Source organism: Pholcus phalangioides, unplaced genomic scaffold (genome assembly GCF_987345545.1).
Source record: "Pholcus phalangioides strain wild (caught in Gottingen) unplaced genomic scaffold, Ppha-v1.0 ptg000008l_1, whole genome shotgun sequence".
In the NCBI taxonomy this organism is placed as follows: Eukaryota; Metazoa; Arthropoda; class Arachnida; order Araneae; family Pholcidae; genus Pholcus; species Pholcus phalangioides.
In genome coordinates this window covers 25,259,634-25,280,908 of record NW_028301601.1, presented here as the reverse complement: position 1 = coordinate 25,280,908, position 21,275 = coordinate 25,259,634, and the positions used below count along the sequence as shown (strand labels likewise).

The following is a 21,275-nucleotide window of genomic DNA, read 5'->3' as shown; positions in this document are numbered from 1 at the left end:
GTTTGCGATATCCAGTCCATAAAAACATATTGCTTTCCTTTTTTTTGTCTAGGTCCAAAACTCAGTTCCTACGTGATGGATGCTAGTCAGCAGAGCTACATTCTTCACAATCTGCAGCCATTTTCTAATTACAGTATCATAGTGAGAGCTTACAATCTTGATGGTCTTCGCAGTGAAGACAGCAATCCAAGGTACCAAGCAACGTTAGAAGGAGGTAATAAGGCATTTCATGGAAAATTTTAAATTGTTGCTTGCTTATCCTTTTGATTGTGGGAATAGTCAGAGAAATGGTTCTCTTTCTGTGGGAGCGAAAAAATATTTCCTTTTTTTTTTTCAGTTCTCTTTTGTGAAAGATAGTTCATAATCAAACAGATATTGCAAATTCAGTACAGTTTAAAAAAAAGGGTTAATTCGAACTCGAAATCTGGGTTTTAACTAACCATCACTGGAACTCTAATGAATGGAGGCAGACACTGTACAACAGACAGACATGACCGCTGACCGCCCAGAGAGACCATCTTGGAATACACTGTACAACAGGGGTCTTCAACCTATCAGACACGGCGGACAAAATTGAAATTTTCCACGAAGGCCGCGGGCCAACAACTCATGTAATTTAGTGATATCTTAATAGAAGATGCCAATGAGTCCCGAGTTAAGGAGGGACAAAATATAATTGAAGACTTTTATTTATTCTGAAATTATTTCTTTTATTAATTATCAATTTTGTGTGTGATTAGTTCTAGAATAATTTTTCCTCACTAATTCTGAAAAAGTTTTTTTATTAGTTATTGATTAAATTAATTGACTCTGAAGATAATTTTAATCTGAAATCACTTTAAATGATTCTTTGAATATTTATTTCAGTAATTCCAAGAAATTATTTTCTTTCTTAACATATCTTGAAATAATTTCTTTTATTAATTATGCAATAATTCTTTTACTGATTACAAAATAATTTCTGTCGGAAATAAAACTATTTCTGCCATTAGTTTATTTTATTTTTTCGCTTGTTCTGAAACTATTTGTTTTGAAAATTATAAAATTATTTCTTTCTGTAATTCTGAGTTTTCATCAATATAATCTAGAATTATGGCTTTCATTTATTCTAGAATTATTTTTTTTATTAGTTCCTAAATTGGTACTTTCATTCGTTCTAAAATTGTTACTTTCATTAGTTCCGCAATTATTTCTTTCATTTATTTTAGAATTATTTCTTTCAACGATTCCAAAACTGTTTCTTTCATTAATTTTAGAATTATATGTCCTTTAATGTTTTCGACCATTTCCTGAAAATGGTCAGCGGGTCACAACAAAAAGCTCCGAGTGCCAGATGTGGCTCAGAGGCCATGCGTTGGAGACCCCTGCTCTACAACTACACCAGCCCATGCACCATATTCCACACAGTTCACGCAAGCCTCTTAGAGATAGAGAAATAATAAAAAATACAAATACACTGTATATAAAAAAACTAGAACATATATGCGTTATCTATACATCATTTTAAGAATTTCATCACGCATGCGTAAGAAACAAATCGTCACAAGATGATTGAGCAGGCTATTACATTCATCATCTGTGGGTGATGGGAGAGTGCTTTAAGGATTAATAATAATTCTTTCATGCTGATTATTACTTGGAATGAATTATTTGTGGGATTTTTATTAACCTGTTGTGTAAGTAGTTGTTTTTATTAAAATTATTTCATTCTAAAGACATCAAATTATTCTTGATTTTTTATTGAAGGTTTGAGTGGTTATTATAAATTAAATCAGTAAAAACAGCTGTGCATTATATAATCTATATCAGTTTTAAATCAAGTTATTATTGATATTGGGTAGCTCCTTCCGATTCACCGTGGGATGTCCAAGTTCTGACGATGCCTAATGCCAGTCTTCATGTTTCATGGAGACCTCCGCTTCATCCAAATGGAAAGATCACCCAGTATCGGCTAATGATTGGAAACAAGGTGAAAACCATTGAAGTCAATGGGTATTCTGATCTCTATGAAGTAGATGTGAGCGATTTGTTGCATTTTGAGAACTATAGCATCAAGTTGGATGCATGCGTGAAACACCAATGTTCTCCTCCTTCTGCTGCTGTCTTTGCTCGAACAGATATAAGCGGTAAAATTTTCATTCATGCATATATATTTTTTGTCAAAAATGTGTCCAAAATATCAAAGTTTATGGTTGAAATTGAAAAGTGAATGTTATGTGTATGATTAAAAATTAATTAAAGAAAAGAAAGTATAAAATCAATTATAATTTTAGCACCTGGTCCTATGGATCCACCACGAATAGAGGACATAAACTCGACATTCATTAGAGTCCTTTGGAACAGGCCGATTATGGCAAATGGCCCGATTGAGTTCTATGAGATTCACTGGCGAGAAGTGAAGAACTGGACCAACTCAGAGACCGGCATAGAAATAGTTGAGGATGGCTTATCAACTGTGATTGAAATAAAATGTTCATCGATCGAAGATGGTGGTTCAAAATTTCTGTTTTCTGTACGAGCTGCTAATAGTAAGCATGGTGAACTTCTGTATGGACCTATGTCCGCTGATACTCAAGCTACAGCTTGCGTGTTGCCACAAGGTGAGAATTATGGAATTCAGTCTAAATAGTTGCTATTATCATTCCTGCATTTATAAAAATAATATTAACTCCATGCATTCGTTAAGCCAGAAGTGCAGATACATTGCCATTATCTGGAAACCATAATTAGTGATACTGGGGTTCCAATGGATAGCATTAACCCATCAAACCCCCTTCATCGTTACTCTGCCAATTCAGTAGCAGTAGTGTGCTTTGCTATGACTGTTTTATATCTATTAAGAGGACGAATGTATAGATTCACCTAACACCCAGAAAGGGGTAAATATTCAGCAATAACTTAATCGTACATAGGCCCAACCAGGGCCCCATGGAAATGAAATTCCACAGGGGGAGATGTAATATATGAGAAAATAATATAAATGCAATTTAGTAAAGAATAAATGCAATTAAATGTGTGTACAAACTTATTTACAATAACCAGGACCACCCCCAGACAACAGGCTCATCAAAAACCGAAAAGAAAGCCGAAACACGTAAGGAAATCTAATGCCATCATTTACCGTAAACCATAATTGGTGATTCTGGGTTCCGACGGGTAGCATTAACCTATCAAATGCAATTCATCATTACTCTGCCGATTCCCATAACAATAGTGTGCTTTGCCATGATGACTATAACAATTAAGTGGGTGAATACATAGGTTCACCTAACACCCAAAAGGACTGTTATTTTTCTTGAGAAAAAAAACACACTGATCAATCAGACCAGTGGATGGAGCAGTCCCCAGGAAGAACATGAATTGAATAAAATGCGATTGAATATGATTAAATGTGGTTAAATATGGCTACAGTCTCATATCTACACTAGTCAGGATCAAAACCGACATCAACATCAATATACCGAAAAGAAAGCCAAAGGCAGGTCACATATATTGTCATAAGGAATTTTATCTTTTTTATTGTAAAAAAGAATATTATCAGGACCAATATGGTGGTAAAAACCACTAAAACATATTATACAATGCACATCTTTTTTTCAAAGAATAATGTAGTTGACAAGCAGAATTAGTTTAACTTCAAGAGCACTGTTCCCCCATTTCAATATTATTAATAGGCCTGAATATGTCATCACTTAATAATTCTGAACCAAGCTTCTATAATATTAGAATTTAAGAAGACAGTTATCTGTACTGTTTACATGATAAATTTTCTTGAGCACATTTTAAAATTAATAAAAAAAATCAATCAACATAAAAGGGTAAATTTTGCACTAAAATAGTTATCACAGCTTAGAACTTTTTCCAATAAATCAAAACAAATTGTTCAAATTTTCACTTACAGATGACACTGTATTAAGAAAACCAGACAGCGTATTAAATACAAACAGTGCATGATTAATATTTTTGATGATTTGTGTTGCATAAAACTTAAAACTACCACTTTTCTCCATATGTGCGCTGTTTGTAGCTCTAGTTACATATATTTTATTTTTTGTTGCCATCATCTCTGAGGCGACAATGTTTTGTTTTTTATAATAAAACTTTCCGGATACACCCATCCTTCAGGACCGATTCGATATCTCTCTGAGATGGGAAGTGGGGTGTGTCCGGTCTTCAAAGGTCAAAGCTCTAGTTACATCTGAGAGGGTGAAAGTGCGCTCATGTTGATTTGTGGTAGTTTTATTTTACCCAGATTGTCATAAACATTAATTATGCACTGTTTGTGTTGTTTTTTGTGTTATGTTGAGTTTTTTGTGATACAGGAAAAATTTCAAATTTTTATTTTAAGCTATCAAAAAAAAAATTCTAGACCATGATATGCATTTTAGTGTGAACTGTACTTTTTTATGACAATTGATTGCTTTTTTAAATTAATTTTTTTTGTGTTCAGGATTTTTTGCCCACCCTGTATTATTTAAATTGTCATCAACTTTAAAATATGAATTTAACAAAAATTCGGGGACCACACACACATAAAAAGTTTTATTTTCAAGTACTGATCATGCTTAAAATATTCTGTGGAGGAAATTGTAATAACCCAATTCTTTCCATATTTCAAGTGAAAATAATGTAGAGCGAGGTTGTTGTTTTGTTCGATTTCAGAGACATTTTTAGAAAAAAAAAATTGTTTGAATGTGAAATGCTTCTTTATTCTAGATGATTTAGAAAATTTATTCTAAATAGTTTATGTGAAATTATTTCAATGTCATGTGTTTAACGAATTTTCAAAATTTTGCTCAAACATTAAAAATTTCCATTTTAAATTCTAAAATAACTAAAAATGTCTTATTTGGCTCTTTAAAAAAACACAACATATATTGACGTGGGTGAGGCAGGGGATTTTCTTTACGTCAGAGCAACACATCCTCCTTCACACTCCCCCCACACAGTAAACATCCTCCACGCGTGCCCCTAAAATTAGACATTGCTGCCTGGCAACTTGAACAGGAAGTTGTTTATCTCTATGGAAGTTAAATTCCATTGGGTTTATTTTCAACCCGTGATGTGAGAAGGGGGAAATTTCTGGTTGATAGCTGTTGCCAGAGTGTCTTGGGGCAGCCCTTGGTGCATTAACCTATGGTCAAGGTCTTTGAAGGTTCCAGCAACAGCTGATTTCACTCGTTAAAACCTGCTGTTGTGATTTCCTTTTTTTTCACTTATGAATTTCAGAGAATCAAGTGAGTTTTTTTTTGTATTTTTTCAGTATTTTCAATTTTCCATAAATTATTGCATGCAGGTTCTTTGGAAGTATTTTAGACCTGTGTGTGTGTTACTTACTTGAGCTTTATTCAGCAGATTTCAATTCCTAAATTTATTCTGGGGAGGCTCAACCCCATGCTGGAAGATGTGGATGCTCACAAGCACTCTTGGCTCCAAAACCACTGACTCCGTGGGAGTAGTTTAAAAACAACTCATTCACAAGATGTTATGATACTTCTTATTTATTGCCTTTTCTGCTATAATCAGGCATGATAAAATATTTTTAAAAAGTCACTACATGTTTAACTTCCTTATATAATACCAGGAAAAGATTAATCAGAAAGCTGAATTATTTAAAATTTATAGCATAATGACACATTTTAGCTAATGTCACTGGTGATCTAAGCATATAGATTGTTCTTTTAGCACTGAAATTTCAATACAGTGAAACTTCCATTAAAAGATCACCTCCCAATAGGGCCAGTTTTTCTTTGTCTGGAATTTTTTTTCCCACACATCAGTTCACCTCTTTTTATGGGTCGTCTCTTCCCAATGGAATAACTTTCGTAAGCCCTGTTTACATGTGCAAGATTGGTTTTTCATTGGGGATGGTTTGGTGAATAGAATTGCTGCTTGACAACTTTTTTTTCTTCATGAAGAAAGAGGAGGAGAGATTTACACCCTCTTTTTTGGTGGATTTTTGCAGTTTTATGTCCATTTCCCATAATGTTTTGTGATTTTTCCCTATTGCAGAATGAAAGAAACCAGCTTTTCCATTGCCCATGTGAACAGAATTTTAGTGGATTTTACTGTAGTAATATTTTTAATTTAGGCTATCAAATATGCAAAATCCAAGTTAGTGACTACACCTTAAGAATTACCTAACAATCATTGGGTTTTCTTTAATTCATCTCAGGTCTTGCGATGATTATTGGTGCTGCTATTGGTGGAACCCTTCTGTTGGCTGTTATGATGCTGGTAGTCTACAAAGTTATTCGATGGTATGCCTCTCATTGTAATTTTCTAATATTATTCATGTATCATTTCTTTTCCTCATAATAATCACTATGATACTTATATTCATAGTAACAATTTTAGAGCTTAGGATGTTTATATACACATGATGCATAACTGTTATTTTTCACTTTAAAATATCTGTTCACTGAATAAAATTTAAAATACAGTCCAATATCTTTATAATAAAGTCATTTCATTCCATAGAAAATTTGTCTTAGAAAAAGAGTTTCCAATGCAGCCTAAAGTTGGGTTTTCTACATTGTGTGTAACGTAAAAATGCTGATTGGTAAAAAAAAAACCCCAGAATTTCGGGTTTTTAACCAATGAGCATTTTCACTCTGCACAATGGCGTAACAGTTCTACTCTTAGGAAAACCTGGCTTAAATTAGCAATAATGTGAACACTCTGGTAAAAGTTTCTTATATCAAGATCATTGCATTTAGAAGCATTCACATTTGAGAAACTCTCAAATTAAATTTCACAAGATACTCTATCTTAATGTTTCACGAATCATAGAGTTTCAAATTAAAAAAAAATGGTGATCTGAAACATATTATTGAAATGTTCATTCACTCATTTAAAAAAAAAATTGACATGAAAAGTTAAATTTTGAAGGATCTGTAAAACTTAAAATATTCTGCCATGGAAATCGTGATAACACAATTCTTTCATTATTTCTGAAGGCTCATACTTTTCTACTCTACAATTTATTTTTCCCTTTGCGCTTTATATATGCAAATGAAAAGCTCATTTTTTCAATTTTTGTAATAAGTTTATTTGAATATTGATTGGCAAGAATAAAAATATACTTAATTCTAGAATTAAACACTAGCATCTTTTCCCTGATAGGATGAGTGATAAAATACATCAAGTCAAAAACATCACAGTTCGTCTTCCTAAAGGTTTAGATGGTCTTGAAAATGTAAGTTCAGTTTTATGTAATGTTTTGAATTTTAATGTTTATTAAAACCTTAAAGTTTTATTCGTATTTGAAATTTTTTTCCTAAACAGACACACGGACATGAAATAGTTTGTTTTGTGAAAATTGTTTTATTGAAATACAGTAAAAGTCTGATAAAACAAGTTATAACTAGAATCTTGCTGTTGCGAGTGAACTATAATAAGTGATCAATGGATAAGTATTTCTCACTGAGAAGCTAAATTTGTTTGCCTACACAGTACAGTGATACTTAAAGTTATGAGTGTCATTCATTCCTGAAAGTTACATACATTATCAGTGAAGTCACTCCATTCTAGGGTCCCTTGAATCTAAACCCAAGGAAAACCCTGGATTTTTAAGATAAGATATTGAGATTAAGATTGCTTAATAAAAGGTTTCAGTGGCATGTGGAATTTTTGCACATATGTGGCTCGTTAGTCAGAAACATATATATGAGGTGACCATATGACCCATAATTTGGGCCGTCCTAACTTTCTATGAAATTTTCCTTATTTCTCGATTTTCTTAATTCTTAATAATCTTATTCAAATTTATGTTTTACCAAAATCAAGTATTTTAAGATTATAAATTATATGATGATAATCATCATTAAATTAACATAATTAATAATTCAGATAAAATTATATTCATTTCGCAGCCACTTCACTTTTCTTGATAATTTTTAGGCTATAATTAGCAATTTGCTTCCCTCACAATTTTGGCTATAATTAGCAACTTTACTTCCATTGATTATAATTAGCAACTTCCCTTCCATTGGTTATAATTAGCAACTTTACTTCTCCTTCAGAATTTTTTGGCTGTAATTAGCAACTTTACAATTTTTTGGCCATAATTAACAACTTTTCTTTCATTGGCTGACATTAGCAACTTTATTTTCCTTTTGACAATTTTTTTTTCCTACAATTAATAACTTCACTTTTTTGGACAATTTCTTTGGCTATAGTTAGCAACTTCACTTCCTTTTGACAATTTTTTTTCAGTTATCTGCAACTTTACTTCGTCAATTTTTTGGCTATAATTGGGAACTTTTTACTTTGAAAAAAAATTTTTAGTGGTAATTGGCGCTCGTTTGGGTCCTGATTTTTTGTATTTTTCACGAAGGAAATATGATCAGCCTTTTTCTACTGATACTTCTTTATCGTAACACCTTTTGCAGGAAACTCCTTGGCAGGCCAAATCTGGTCCGCAGGCCAGAAGTTGTGCACCCCTGCACTAGAGCCTGAGGTGAAAAATAATATTGGGAAAGAATGGTTTTATATATATATACACATTCAGTAAAAAACAGGATGTGTGGGTAGCAATATTACCTTCATTCCCACTAAGTCATATAAGCATATCGCTTAACTTATCCCTGAGCATATTATCCTTGCATTGTAAACCAATAATTTTGTAGTCAGATTGTTTCCAAGAATAATAAAAATAATGACCAAAAAAAAATTTTATGCCTTTAATAGTTAAAAAATTAGTCATTCAAGCATACAACCCATTTGTAATGTCAATAAAAATGTCAGTTACATTTACAATGACAGTTACATTAACAACCTTGTAGCATACATGAAAGCCACAGTGAGGAAAGTTCAACAATTATATAATGTGTTTTTGATTTCTATATTTGATAATTTTTTTAGAATCCTCTGAATAACTATGGCGAGTTCAAAAATGGTTTACTGAACCAACAATCAGTACATGCTTCAAGTGTTGGGAGACTATCATATGTCATTGACGAAAGTGATAAAAACCGCCATGGGTCAGGGAGTTCACAATACAGTTACTCTTCAACTGATGAGGTGAGTGTAATACCTGATATATTTCCTGCCATGGTTTTTGTTATTAAATTTGATATCTGATGGATACAAATTAATGCCTATTAAAACATTTGACAAAAACCATCATTAATGTTTTGCAGCTGCTGTACCGAAACAGTAAATGCACCAAATTTTCAAGAAAGCCCAGTATAGAAAGCAGTGGTTGTAGCAGCATGTCTTCAAACACCACCAGAGTGCACGCATCTTCGGAATCCAGTGCAGAATCTGATTTCATGGCTCCTCCATCGCCTGACATAGTCTTCATGGACCAGAGCAGCCACAAGAACACTCTTCCCGTAGTAATCGAAGCCCAAGATTCGCTTGAAGAAGCGTCAAGAAAAACGATCTCATCTGCAACAGTCAATCTACCCGATAAGGTGAATGACGATGAGTTTTCATCTTCGAAGTTGAAAAATGGTATACCTTACAGCAAGTTTGTCTTCTCTTCTGAGGAAAATCCAAGCTGGTTGAATTCACTGGCGCATTACAGTCGCAACTTGTCAAACAGTGAACCATCCGTTATGGATGCCTATCACCTAACTACACCATGTCCACCGTATTCAAGAGTTGGCCTAGCAAAAAGCAGTGGCAACATCATTGGTCTAAAATGCAGTGAATCAGAACCTGGCTATTCTAAATTTTCAATGCTACCAAGATTTGAGTTCAATGATTCCCAGTTTGATTCCAATGTTAACCAATCAGTTTGTGTTGCAAATGCTCATATTTCAAATGGTGTAGTCATTCTTCCCAGTAAACTCAAAAGCAGCAGTATTATTGATTCACGTTTCAATAAACCAATATCAGAATCCGAAAATCTGTTGAAGCGTTACTCAAGCTTTGTTCCAACAACAACTGGTGACATGAGAGATGGCTATATAAAATTCAGTAGAATCAACCGGGAACCTAATGCTCCAAAACCAGGGTATGTTACTCTAAGCGAAGTCAAAGCTATAAGTCAGCCAAATCCATCTGCCTACCCAATATTGAACATACCATTTGTGAGTAATACAAATCAGGACAATGGGGGGGAAGAACATGCTGAATTCTGTGGGCTTTTCAGTGACAACAGAATGGAGACTAGTGCCACGATGCCATCAGTCAATGAAGCATATGAGCTTATGAATGACGTCTATCTTCAAGATAACTATCTTGATTCGTTATTGGACAAAAGCATTTGGCCAGTACTGCCTGATAATGAACAGCATAAAACTGATATTGATATCAGTGACAAAATGACTGAATGTGGCATTCAAGATTGCCATAATGATCTCCTAGTGTTAGGGAACTCTCAGGGAAAAATTCCAGATTCAAGCAACCAAAATTCATCAGATGCTGGCACTGATGATAATGGCTGCTCTGAAAACTCTATCATGAGCTCAAGTACTCCACAAGCAGTGTCCACAACAGAAAATAGTGTAATTTTCCTGCCGCCTCTCAATTCTTCACATTCATGCATAAGTCACAGCACACCCCTGAGAAACGGTTATGTTCCTTTGTCCTCATTGTCTAATATGAATCTTAGTGTAAATGAAGCAAACCCATCATCAAACAGCAGTCCCAAGCAGACTTTCCAACATAATGTACCTCACAATTCATTGCCAGTGTATTCCAGTGTTCCAAAAATGCCATGCACTAATAGAACTAAACAAGACAGTCCACACGCTGTCAACAACTTTGTTGATTTAAGAAACATTCCGAGTCTACAATCGAACTTTGGTTCAAGAAACCAGGACATGGAGAAGCAGTCTTATACACCTGCTAGGAAAGACGAACCGGCACCTTCAAAGTATTTCTTTTGTTTCGGTCAAGTTATGGATGCAGAAACTTGTGAAGTATAAGACTCTTCTTTTTTCTTCTCTGAACTTGTTGAACTGAATTTTTCAGTTGTTTTTTATTCGTTAAAAATATGTGTATGATTTTTGTGATGACATTTAAAATTTTAATGTAGCGTATTGAATTTGTACAGGTTTAGCGTCATTTTTAAGTATATAGACCACTTAAAAAAGGATGAGAATGATTTTATCATTCACAAACTACATTAGTTAGAGTTCAGCTCAATATGGTTTCTATCAAAAGTATTTACTAGGTCCACACACAGTATGTCGGCCATTCTTGAATTTTTCGTCCATCTCTTTAACCGATGAGCAAAACTGATGGCAAAATTATTGCCCAATGAAACATTCTACATGACTTATGTACTGCATTGTGTAACTTTGGTCACATCTCCTTGAAAGAAATCGAAGCTGCTGAGCTAGTGCCTTTGCTGTAGCATCAGTGGTTCTGAAGCCTGAGTCAAGAGCGATGACAAAAGATCCAGAACATCTTGTGCTAATCAATCAAAGCTGTTTTGACAGTGATTTCACTCATCAGTGGTTTCGAAGTAGTCCAAGACCATATCGAAAGAGGGGTTTTTGCACGTCTTTTGCTCACCGAAACTTTTGAAAAAGGCAGGTGATGTAGAAAGACAAATTCCAGCAATTCTTCTAAAAACGATGGACAAACTGAGGTCATTGCACATGGTCTTCACATCCTGCAGCAGGGTACATAGGCTGAGATCTTTGGTTCACAGGTCAGACTTCTCATGGGACTGCCTCAATAGTGAATTTATCATTTCAAAAATGATAACTGGTTTGGGCTCCTTGGCTGGAGCCCTGTTTGCCCCACCCTTTGTGGGAGCGCATTTCATAGAAAGACCATATCAAAAGCTGAACTCGAATATAGTTTGTGATTGTTAAAACTAATTTCAATGTGTAGTAATGGCATTATGACTGGCCCTCATATATTGATGTTTCAATCGATTCCTGGTTAAATTCATCGTCGTGAATCATGATATAGTCTAAAATTATTATTTTCAAATATGCACATATCCCTTCCAAAATGAGTGATTCCTTCTTTTCTCGACCTTTATTGAACAGATCCATTTCATATCTACTTGACATGAGTCAAGGCTGGAGGGGAGGGTACTTGGAGGGTCTGCCTCCCCCGCCCCCTCGAAATGTGAGGAAATGACCAATAAAGGGAAAAAGATGGCCAAATCTATTGTTCTATCATTTTGGTTCCCTGCTCCGAATGAAATTTCTGGCTGCGGGCCTGGCATGAGTTGATGAAAATTCTGCTTGAACCATGACATTACTATTTCTGTTTTATTTAACTATACAGAGATTGCCAGAGGAATTTAGATAAAGGTGTATATATATCAAGATTTTTAAGAACTTCCACAAAATTGTTTTGTTGTCCAGGTAAATGTATTTTGGTAATCCGTATGCATTTGGTTGACTCCGTTATAAAAATTTACATCCATTACCTCATATCAGGGGTTTCCCAACTTTTAGCCATAGCTGCTTCCACAGAGCTTCCAAAATATTCATACAGCTCCATTGAGTTTTCAAAATTTCTTTATGCCTTACTTGTGCCCTATATTTAAAAATTATGATAGCGAGACAATACAACCTCTTTTTTTTAAGCACTAATTAGCTTTACGAATTCATAAATTATTGTTTTTCCCTACCTGGAAAATTTCAGACATGCCTCACAATTCAGTAAATCCTGAGGATTGAACAGTAATTCACATTTTTCTGTGTTAAGATGTTTGATTCGAGCAATATAATCATGTCCTATGGATATTATTTGTTCCAAAACAAACTTAGTCTTAAAACTGCAGATTCATTTCAGAAATATATTTTTTGAAAAAAAAATTTTTTGACTGCACAAGATGCGCAAAAAAGTGTATATACAAATGAAGAAACGGTGACAGTAAATATTTCTTGTAAATATCTGTTTAAATTTTTTTTATATTATTTAAATTTTGCGATGGAAGTTATTTTCTTGTTGGTGGAAATGTGTAAATTATATCAAAATATTTTAAGATAAAACCGTTATTTTTTCCAAAACTCTAAAATCTAATAACAAATCGGAATTTTTTTTTCCGATATGGTGTGCATATTATACGTGTTGATACATGAATTTTGAGAGATCATGTGATATCAAAAAGATTTTTATGAATTATTGTAAGATATTTAAGGGTGTGTTGTACACTTAAAGAAATCGTGCTGTGTCTTATCCGAGCTGGTTTCAGTGAAAGATTTATGTTATCAGTAGTGTGTTGAGAATTTATATGTCTTAAGGTGTGAATCTTTTCTTCCATTCAGTTTCTTTGCACATTCGTTGAATTCTAAATCTCATGTTTGAATATATCAAGTTGGTTTGTATTGAATGTATCGTTTTTGTGTGTTGGTTTTTATCTAGCACGCGAAGAGAATTCTCTCCAGAAACAAATGTCATTTTGGGTTTCTGTACTGTTTTTCATTGGTTGCATCTATATTAAGACTTTGTCACTAAAAAAAATAAAAAACTCGCTGCAGATTCAACAATTCTCGTAGGTACTAAATTATATATGTGGAAAGATATAGGAGTTTTTGGAGACTTGGCATACAATTTTCAGATGTTTATTAGCCAAGGTATCACTGTAATGTATCGTAACCTGAGATGTTTTCTTTTTTATGCTCGAATATATCATATAATTTCAAATGAAAATTATATGAAACTTTTCAATTTGTCATCTTTGATAGCAATCTGTCATCAGTGATGTTATCACTGGTTATGTGCACTATGTGCATGTGAAAATATGTATACAAAATGTAAGGTATGATACAAGCTATGCTTTTCCACCTGCTATTCTTATGTATGTGTATAATTTCTGTTGCCATCAGCAGGTATTGAAAATAGACGTCAAAAAAATTGATGTACATTATAAAATTGGTGTACGTATACTGATAATTATTACATGTCTAAACTGGGTTTGATTTTTTTTTTTTGCTCTAGTGAAAAGGTTTCATGACTCATTATTGAAATGATTTAGCCTCTATTACTATATTAGCCATGCATTCAGTGACAAGTTTTCACTACATAAAAATGACATACTGTAACATCTCTGATATAATTTGCCTCACCTGGTTGTTTTGGATTAGTCGTTGAAACACTTGATTGTTGCACGAAATGCGTTTATACTAATGATATGCACGAAAATGGAAAATTTTATAATCTAGTCAATGGAATATGAAAGTCTAATTTTAAATCCAAATTCAAGTTCCGTACAATCATCAATTTTTATGAGTAACAAGTGTTATGAATGTGATATTTGGCTAATTATGAACTATTGATTAAAGGTGAAAATGAAGAATGGAATATTTCTAGTATAGTTGTTTAAATATAAATCAGTGTGGCAAAAGGTTGAAACCCCCCTCACCACACAATTTAAGAAATTTTATTTTTATGATTTTTTCCCCCGATATAAATTATATCATTTTGGCTCTATTTTTGAGAAGTTTGATTTTCATCAATGACCTTCCTTTTGATGATTTTAAATTTTTTGGTGCTCAGTAGATCTTGTCAAAACTTCTCAAAGGGGGGGGGGGGTGGTGTGCGAATGGAAGCAAGGTAGTGAAATGAATCCCTGTAGGAGTTTTCATGCTGGAATTAAGTTTTTAAATTTACTGTCCTCTTTTTTTACTTTTCATGTATTTTCATGACGGCCGCTTAGTGGATGAGAGTCTCTGATTACCTTGCGTAGCAACTGACGCATCGTAGGGAGCCTCAGTGCATTGCTTGACGCAAGGCCCATGATGGACTTTGTTCCCACACGTTTTTTATGTCACTAATTCAAAGACTGGGTTAGTATGTGCCCACATGTATTTTTCTTTTTATGCAATAAATATGGCAATTAATACCCGCTCATTTCTAAATTGCAGAACGATTCAAAATTCAGAAATCATTCATAAAACATGTTCCAGCAAATACTAATAAATGTATGGCAAGAAATTAAGCATGGTTCATAGTTTTATTACATATGTCACAGAAGGAAAATTCAGACCTTAGACGAACTAAAGATGTGCAAATTTTGATGTGTGTGGCATCTAGTGGACAGAATTTCAACTAATTTTCATCCTGGTGCCGAATAATACCCGGTGTCATATCGTGCATGTCTTTGCTTATTTAAATTGCAATATGTGTTATTTACTAAAATATAATTTTTTTAATATTCCTTGATTTTGAATCGCTCTGTACATATATCAATTCATTATTTATCATTCACTAGGCATATCGGAAAACTCTCTTATTTAACATCTCCCAAGCGCAATGTGTTGTTCTTTTAGACTGCATGGCATAGTTTTTTATTTTGTACCTCAGGCACGTCAGTACAAAATCGTGTACGTTATTTTTTAGGAAATTTAAATAACATAGTATAGAATAAGTCATGTCTTTTTTTTTTTCTGTAAGCGAGAGAGAATTCTATGATGTCATGTTATTCATCAGATGTTGATTGTTTTATATCATGTGCCATTTGTAATTGTTTTATTATTATTTTTCTTATATAATACTGTCATGAAATTAAAAAAAAAAGTATATGTAAAATAATATAGCATCTTTCCCTGACCAATTTCATAAGGTTTACTTAATAAGATGGGCAAATATTCAGAATAGAATTACAGTATTTTCCTGTGTATAATCTGCATAGTTATACAAATTTCATTCACCAGTAATAAATGCCATTGTAAGGAATGGAAAGGATTTGATTGCATTTTTGCAGAAAAGGTGTCAATACTCGTATCTATAAATCTTTAAAAAATTACAATCTAATTTTTTTTTAATATTTATTTCTAGTTCAACCTCTCAGAAAATAAAAGCTTGCATACATAATTATGCAGCAAAATATAATCCATATTAACAAACTCAGATATCTATTTGACAGATAAATCCACAGATTATGTGCAGGAAAGTATGGTATGATGTATGCGCTGCTTCTCCAGTTTGGTTCATTAAAGGTGCTTTAATATTGTTTACTCTCTGTAAGTTTGTGTGATTTCACAAACAGGATTATACTATCAATCAATTTTGAAATGGAAAAAAAAAAAAGGTGGCAGCGATTCTGGAATGCATAACACCATAACGGTTAAAGTTCACCAGTACTTCCCAGGTTGGTGTATATTAGATTATACCTATATTTTGATAATGGACAAACACAAATGCCACAACACGCAAATTGCCCAATGAGGAGGCTGAAAAATGTATATTAATGTTCAATTCCGAACTGGGCTGTATTATATAATAGTTGCTTTGCATGTCAGGAAATGATCCTCGCCTCTATGCAATGTTGGTCAGCCGAAATTATTTTACTACACTGTTGCAATATTTAAGCACAAACAAGCTAGCTTTATACATCAAAATAAAATCTCACTACAGCAAGTGACACATCCATAAAATAAAAAATTTTCATTTCACTTGCTGCTAATTCAAAAGATAGATAGCAATACCCTCTGGCAAATAGCAGGGCACAAGATTTGTCTTTTTTCTCTTTACAAGTGATCCAATCAGACTTGAAGAATGCATTCGGATGTATATTAATCTTATTACCGCTATTTTTGTTTTGGAGAAATTTGTCTAGTTTAAGCATTCTACTGAGAAACCATTAAAAAAACCATACTTTATTCATATCAAAGATGTGGGCTTATAAGCAAAAACAGAACAAAGACATTTGATTTCAGATCGTCAACAATAATAGCGTTTCATAAACAAGAGCTAGCCCTACAATTCATCAACCAACAAGCAATAGACAAAAAATCAAAATAAATTACTAGCATCACTGGGATCAACTTTTTAAGCACAATTCTTTCACATTTCAACTTGTATAAGCAACATTAGAAAAAATGTGGTGGTTAATATTTTATATATAAACATATATATATACATCAACAGCATAACAAAAAAAACAAATGGTTACTTTGGTATTAAGAAAAAAATGCACGTGTGCGCAGCAGTACAAGGAACAACATTATCATATTTTCAATGACAACTATTTTTGTCAGATTAGGCAAAAAATACTATACAGTTATGTTTTTCTAGTATCAAAGATCTAACAAGGAATAGCAGCCCCACACAGTATTCTGTGCGGGAGGCTGAGTAATCCCAGAATAAGGATGCATGAAGCTCAAGCCGAACAACAGTTTCGAAAACAATTTAGACATCATCCAATAAATAGAGCAATGTAAATAAGAAGTATTAGGAATTCTTTGATTTATTTTTGAGTTAAATGACTGATGTGTCACTAGAGCCAAATTGTAGGCTGCAGGAGCCAGATTCTGTAAGTTTTGACCCTGGGCAAATATTAATTCTTACTTTTAACGTAGTGTTCTTTGAGGAGGGACATGTGGACAAAAATACAAAAGACAGTAAATTTTGGGGCCCTAGACACGTTTCTCACATGGTCACACAGGTCCTAGCAGGAGCCCAAGGGTGGATGACCAAAAGTCTGAGATACCAATATTTGTACATCTAGTTAACTTAGCTCAAAGGGCTCTGTGAGTCACATTAATCAGTCGAAGTGCATATTATGTCCACTAGGAGGGAGACTTGTACACATCTGTAACAGTGATACTTCCAGTAATGACAATGAAAATGAATTTTATACAGCAAAATTCGTCATCCTTTGTGTTTGGCGACTTTCAGTGATATTTTGGCATTTACTAATCTAATAAATGTATGACATTCAGATTGGCACAGGACACAAAAGTAAATGCAATAATCCGGATTAGCATTTGAGAAGCTAAAAGGAACTTTTTGCCTCTCCTCTCAATGCACTATATAGTGCTCTCGGAAAGTGTACAGCATAAAAAAATGCTTTTTCATGGATGGTGCAAATTTCATATTAAATGCAGAGTCTTGAAAAAGTCAGTGCCAAATCTTTTCTCATGATGGACGGATTATTATATGTATACTTTCTTCACAGACATTTTCGCCTCAAGTAACATTCCAATAATAAATTTCCCCATACAAGTTCACTAATAATGAAAAGGTCTTTCACAAAAAGGGTAATATCATAGCCTTCGATACAATTAACATACAATTCCATTCAATGCAATTTCCACTGGTGCTCAAAACAAATGTAACTTATGCAAGCAATTCATGAGCATATAGAGTGATTATTGCTGATTACATTTAATGAACAAAACAACTAAAAAAAAACACGGTCATTGGAACTGCCAATATTTTGATCAGACATCATCCATATACGGGGTGTCTATAATATGAAGTTCATCCATTCCGAGCTGTCTACAGCCAACCCTCTGTGTCAGAAATCCACAGCATTTTAGGAGTGATGAAGAGATGGGAAAAGCATAGACAGCAAGTCAAGGCCATTTTAAGATGATAGATGGCAGTGGTGAGCATCACGATTTCCATTGATCACACCAATTAACATTTAAATTATGAATAAAACTATCCCATCTAGTGATGAATGTTGAGAACTTTTTTGTCTATGACTTTCTCTGTTTTAATTTCAGTATTGATTTAACAAATTTCAGACTAAACAAATTAGAAACAATAGCATTCAAATATAATTACATCATTACCAAATATCGGTATCAAACTAATCGCAATTTATGATTAGTTTATGGAATGCTTATAATCACATATATACTGTATAGTATGTAACAGTAGTTGGATTCAACCAGTTTGTTGTGAACAGATTGTTAAATTGTTTATGCCTAAGAACTCAGTGGGCAGTTGCAGGGCTTAAGCTAGATAAAAAATTCTTTTAGCGAAAATGCTAATGATTGATGGTTGGATGTCTATTCATTTTGTACCTCCTGTATGCATTTTTGTGAAAATGGCTACTACTTCTTTCACATTTTGCGAAAAATGTGGCCGTAGCTTAAACCCTGGACAGTGACCCAGGCATCCACCTCAGAAAGAACCCTGATTACTGGTGCCATTTTTAATAACTGGCTCATTGAACTCTTCTTACTAAATTGATGCAAACCGGCCAAATCCCACCACTGTGTAGCATATAAAATTATAAAATGAAGGACATGTTGCATCGAATGCAACAAACTCTAAGAAACGGCAGTGTAAGAAGAAAGATTCTGCTACCCCTCCACCAAAAGTCATTGTAGTACAACCTAGAATCTTGTATGTTATTACTGAATAAATTCAATAAAAAAAAAATTTGCATGGTACAACAGAAATGGAATTGCATTATTACTAGTGTAAAATTTAAAAAAAAAATCTTCAAATAAATAATATTGCCAAATATGCTTTTGATTTAAATATATAGATTAGATACAATGGTTTTTCTCTACACAGTAGATAGATGGAACTTTTGATGAGAACAACATAAAACATGAATGAATAATGTTTCGAGAAACTTATCTCATTACTGTAAATACAATCTACTTAACAATATCCCTGAGACTATGGAAGATAGATTTCCAATTGCCTTGAGTGACATTTTAACGTAAAAATACACAGTTATATTGCATAATATAGCAATGAAACTCCTATATAACAATGCTCAAGGGACAGGTAAAACGTGTCACTACAAAGGATTTATCTTATAAAAGATGAAAAAAAATTAACATTATGAAAATTGCATTTGGTCTAGAGAGTAATACTATTATACAGTTGAATATTTTCATAAACGGTATCATTACATAGGATTTTCACTTTATTATAAAATTCAAACTGATAAAAAAACAATGGGCATAATTCCACACATATATACAACAATTTCCGTAACCATTTGAATACATTATAAACCGCAACAATCATGAGAATCAAAAATTCACCAGATTCATGAAACGAAATACAGAGGTACCTCGATGTGTTAGCATTACGAGATTCTCACCTTACAAAGTGCAGAAATTACCATATGACTGCGATTCATTGAGATGAGTGGGGGACATCCAAACAAATGATGCTTAAAATTTCAAATGTTTTTACTTGCTTTGTTCTTCTATAGGTGATCATTTGATCTATTTTTTTCTTGTCACATTACAGTCATTTTATGCACACCAGGGCTAATCAGGCCATGACATACAGTTTATAGCTGATTCTGAACAGATTTTTCTTCCGTGTCTCTTGCCAAAAGGTTGAAGTGTTAACTGCTCAATATGGAGGGAGGACTTTTATAGCAGGGCTGGACAAATCCCAGACACAAAATCGCTACGACTACTAAAAAACTAGAATTGGCACCTAAATTTTTTTATATGTGGTTACTAAATTGGAGTCAAGACAATACAAAATTTTTTTTTGGAATTCGTATCAGCGTATATATCAACATGGAAGAAGGCTACTATGTCCTAGAAATATTTAGAGAAATATTATTTTAAACCAGTTTTTCTTTGAAAAAAAATTTTTTTTTTGACTTCTACAAATTTTTTCTGCCACTTTGATTTTTTCTGATTTGTCACGCATATGCTTGTATGGTTGTGTGTTAGCCATCCCCTCCCATCAAAGCAGGATGTTTTGCATTGTTCTATAACAAGTCCTTGGCTGAATGAAAATGCTCAGGGTTAGCATTTCTCGTGATAATGTTATTTACACAGATGAGTTCTTGTAGTTAATTTTCTTAAAATCCTTCTCGAGATAGTACTGTGACGTATGCCATAGTTTTTGGTATATTCTGCATTGGAGGTCTGCGAATGAAAGTAACACCTCTATACATGGAAAGACACTGGCCAGATCCCAAATTCCTGGAACCTCTGAACATCCATTGCAACAGAAGGTTATTTCATCAACCTAGGACTAATAAGCCTCCTTTATAAGTGATTTCGAGTAGTATATATTATAAAATTTTGAGAATAGATCTCAAAGGTTTTTCCTTAAACCCCCTCCACGCTCAATTTATTCCAAGTTTGATGGTTAAAAAAGTGCAACATTTTTTCTTGATGTGCAGCATTACAATCTGTTAAATTTTTCAACATTAAATAATAAACTGTTATATTCATTGGGATATGGATATTTTCCTTATCCACTAACATACTTTCAATCAAACCAGAGTCATAACTCCCAAGTTAAAGTTCCATCATCAAAGGCACATTTAATTCATTAGTTAAGTGGAGTGTGGAACAAGATTCCCGCTGAGGTGGGCTCAAAGTGGCAACTTGTCCCCATTTGTGTAACATACCTAAAGGCAGACATTTTAGAGTTTTTATTATGTAGATTTTGGATCGTGTCTAATTCACGGCTTGACGAATCGAAAAACAACTTGGATGGCAACCAGACTTTTCAGGAGCCAAAAAAATTTTTCTTGCAAGGAAAATTGGTCCAAAATAATTTTTTATCTTTTCTGAAATCTTGTCCATTGACCCTTTTTCATGTTGGTGACCCATGTTGACATAAAAAAAGCCTGAACATTTTCTATTGCCCTCAGAAACCACAATTTAATAACCACATATAAA

General features: G+C 33.5%; 1 protein-coding gene across 3 annotated transcripts in view; it reads left to right on the top strand.

Annotated features, from left to right (window-relative positions):
- Positions 1-15,881, top strand: part of LOC149084081 (cytokine receptor-like) — a 98,885-nt gene extending 83,004 nt beyond the window's left edge. For all 3 annotated transcript variants that reach the window (XM_089234432.1, XM_089234433.1, XM_089234434.1), the window contains 7 exons: positions 53-214; positions 1,842-2,126; positions 2,274-2,600; positions 6,176-6,260; positions 7,126-7,198; positions 8,866-9,024; positions 9,144-15,881. In XM_089234432.1, coding sequence (XP_089090558.1) covers positions 53-214; positions 1,842-2,126; positions 2,274-2,600; positions 6,176-6,260; positions 7,126-7,198; positions 8,866-9,024; positions 9,144-10,880 — 2,828 coding nt within the window. In that variant the 3' untranslated portion in view covers positions 10,881-15,881. The remainder of the gene's footprint in view (positions 1-52; positions 215-1,841; positions 2,127-2,273; positions 2,601-6,175; positions 6,261-7,125; positions 7,199-8,865; positions 9,025-9,143) is intronic.
- The last annotated feature ends 5,394 nt before the right edge of the window (positions 15,882-21,275 follow it).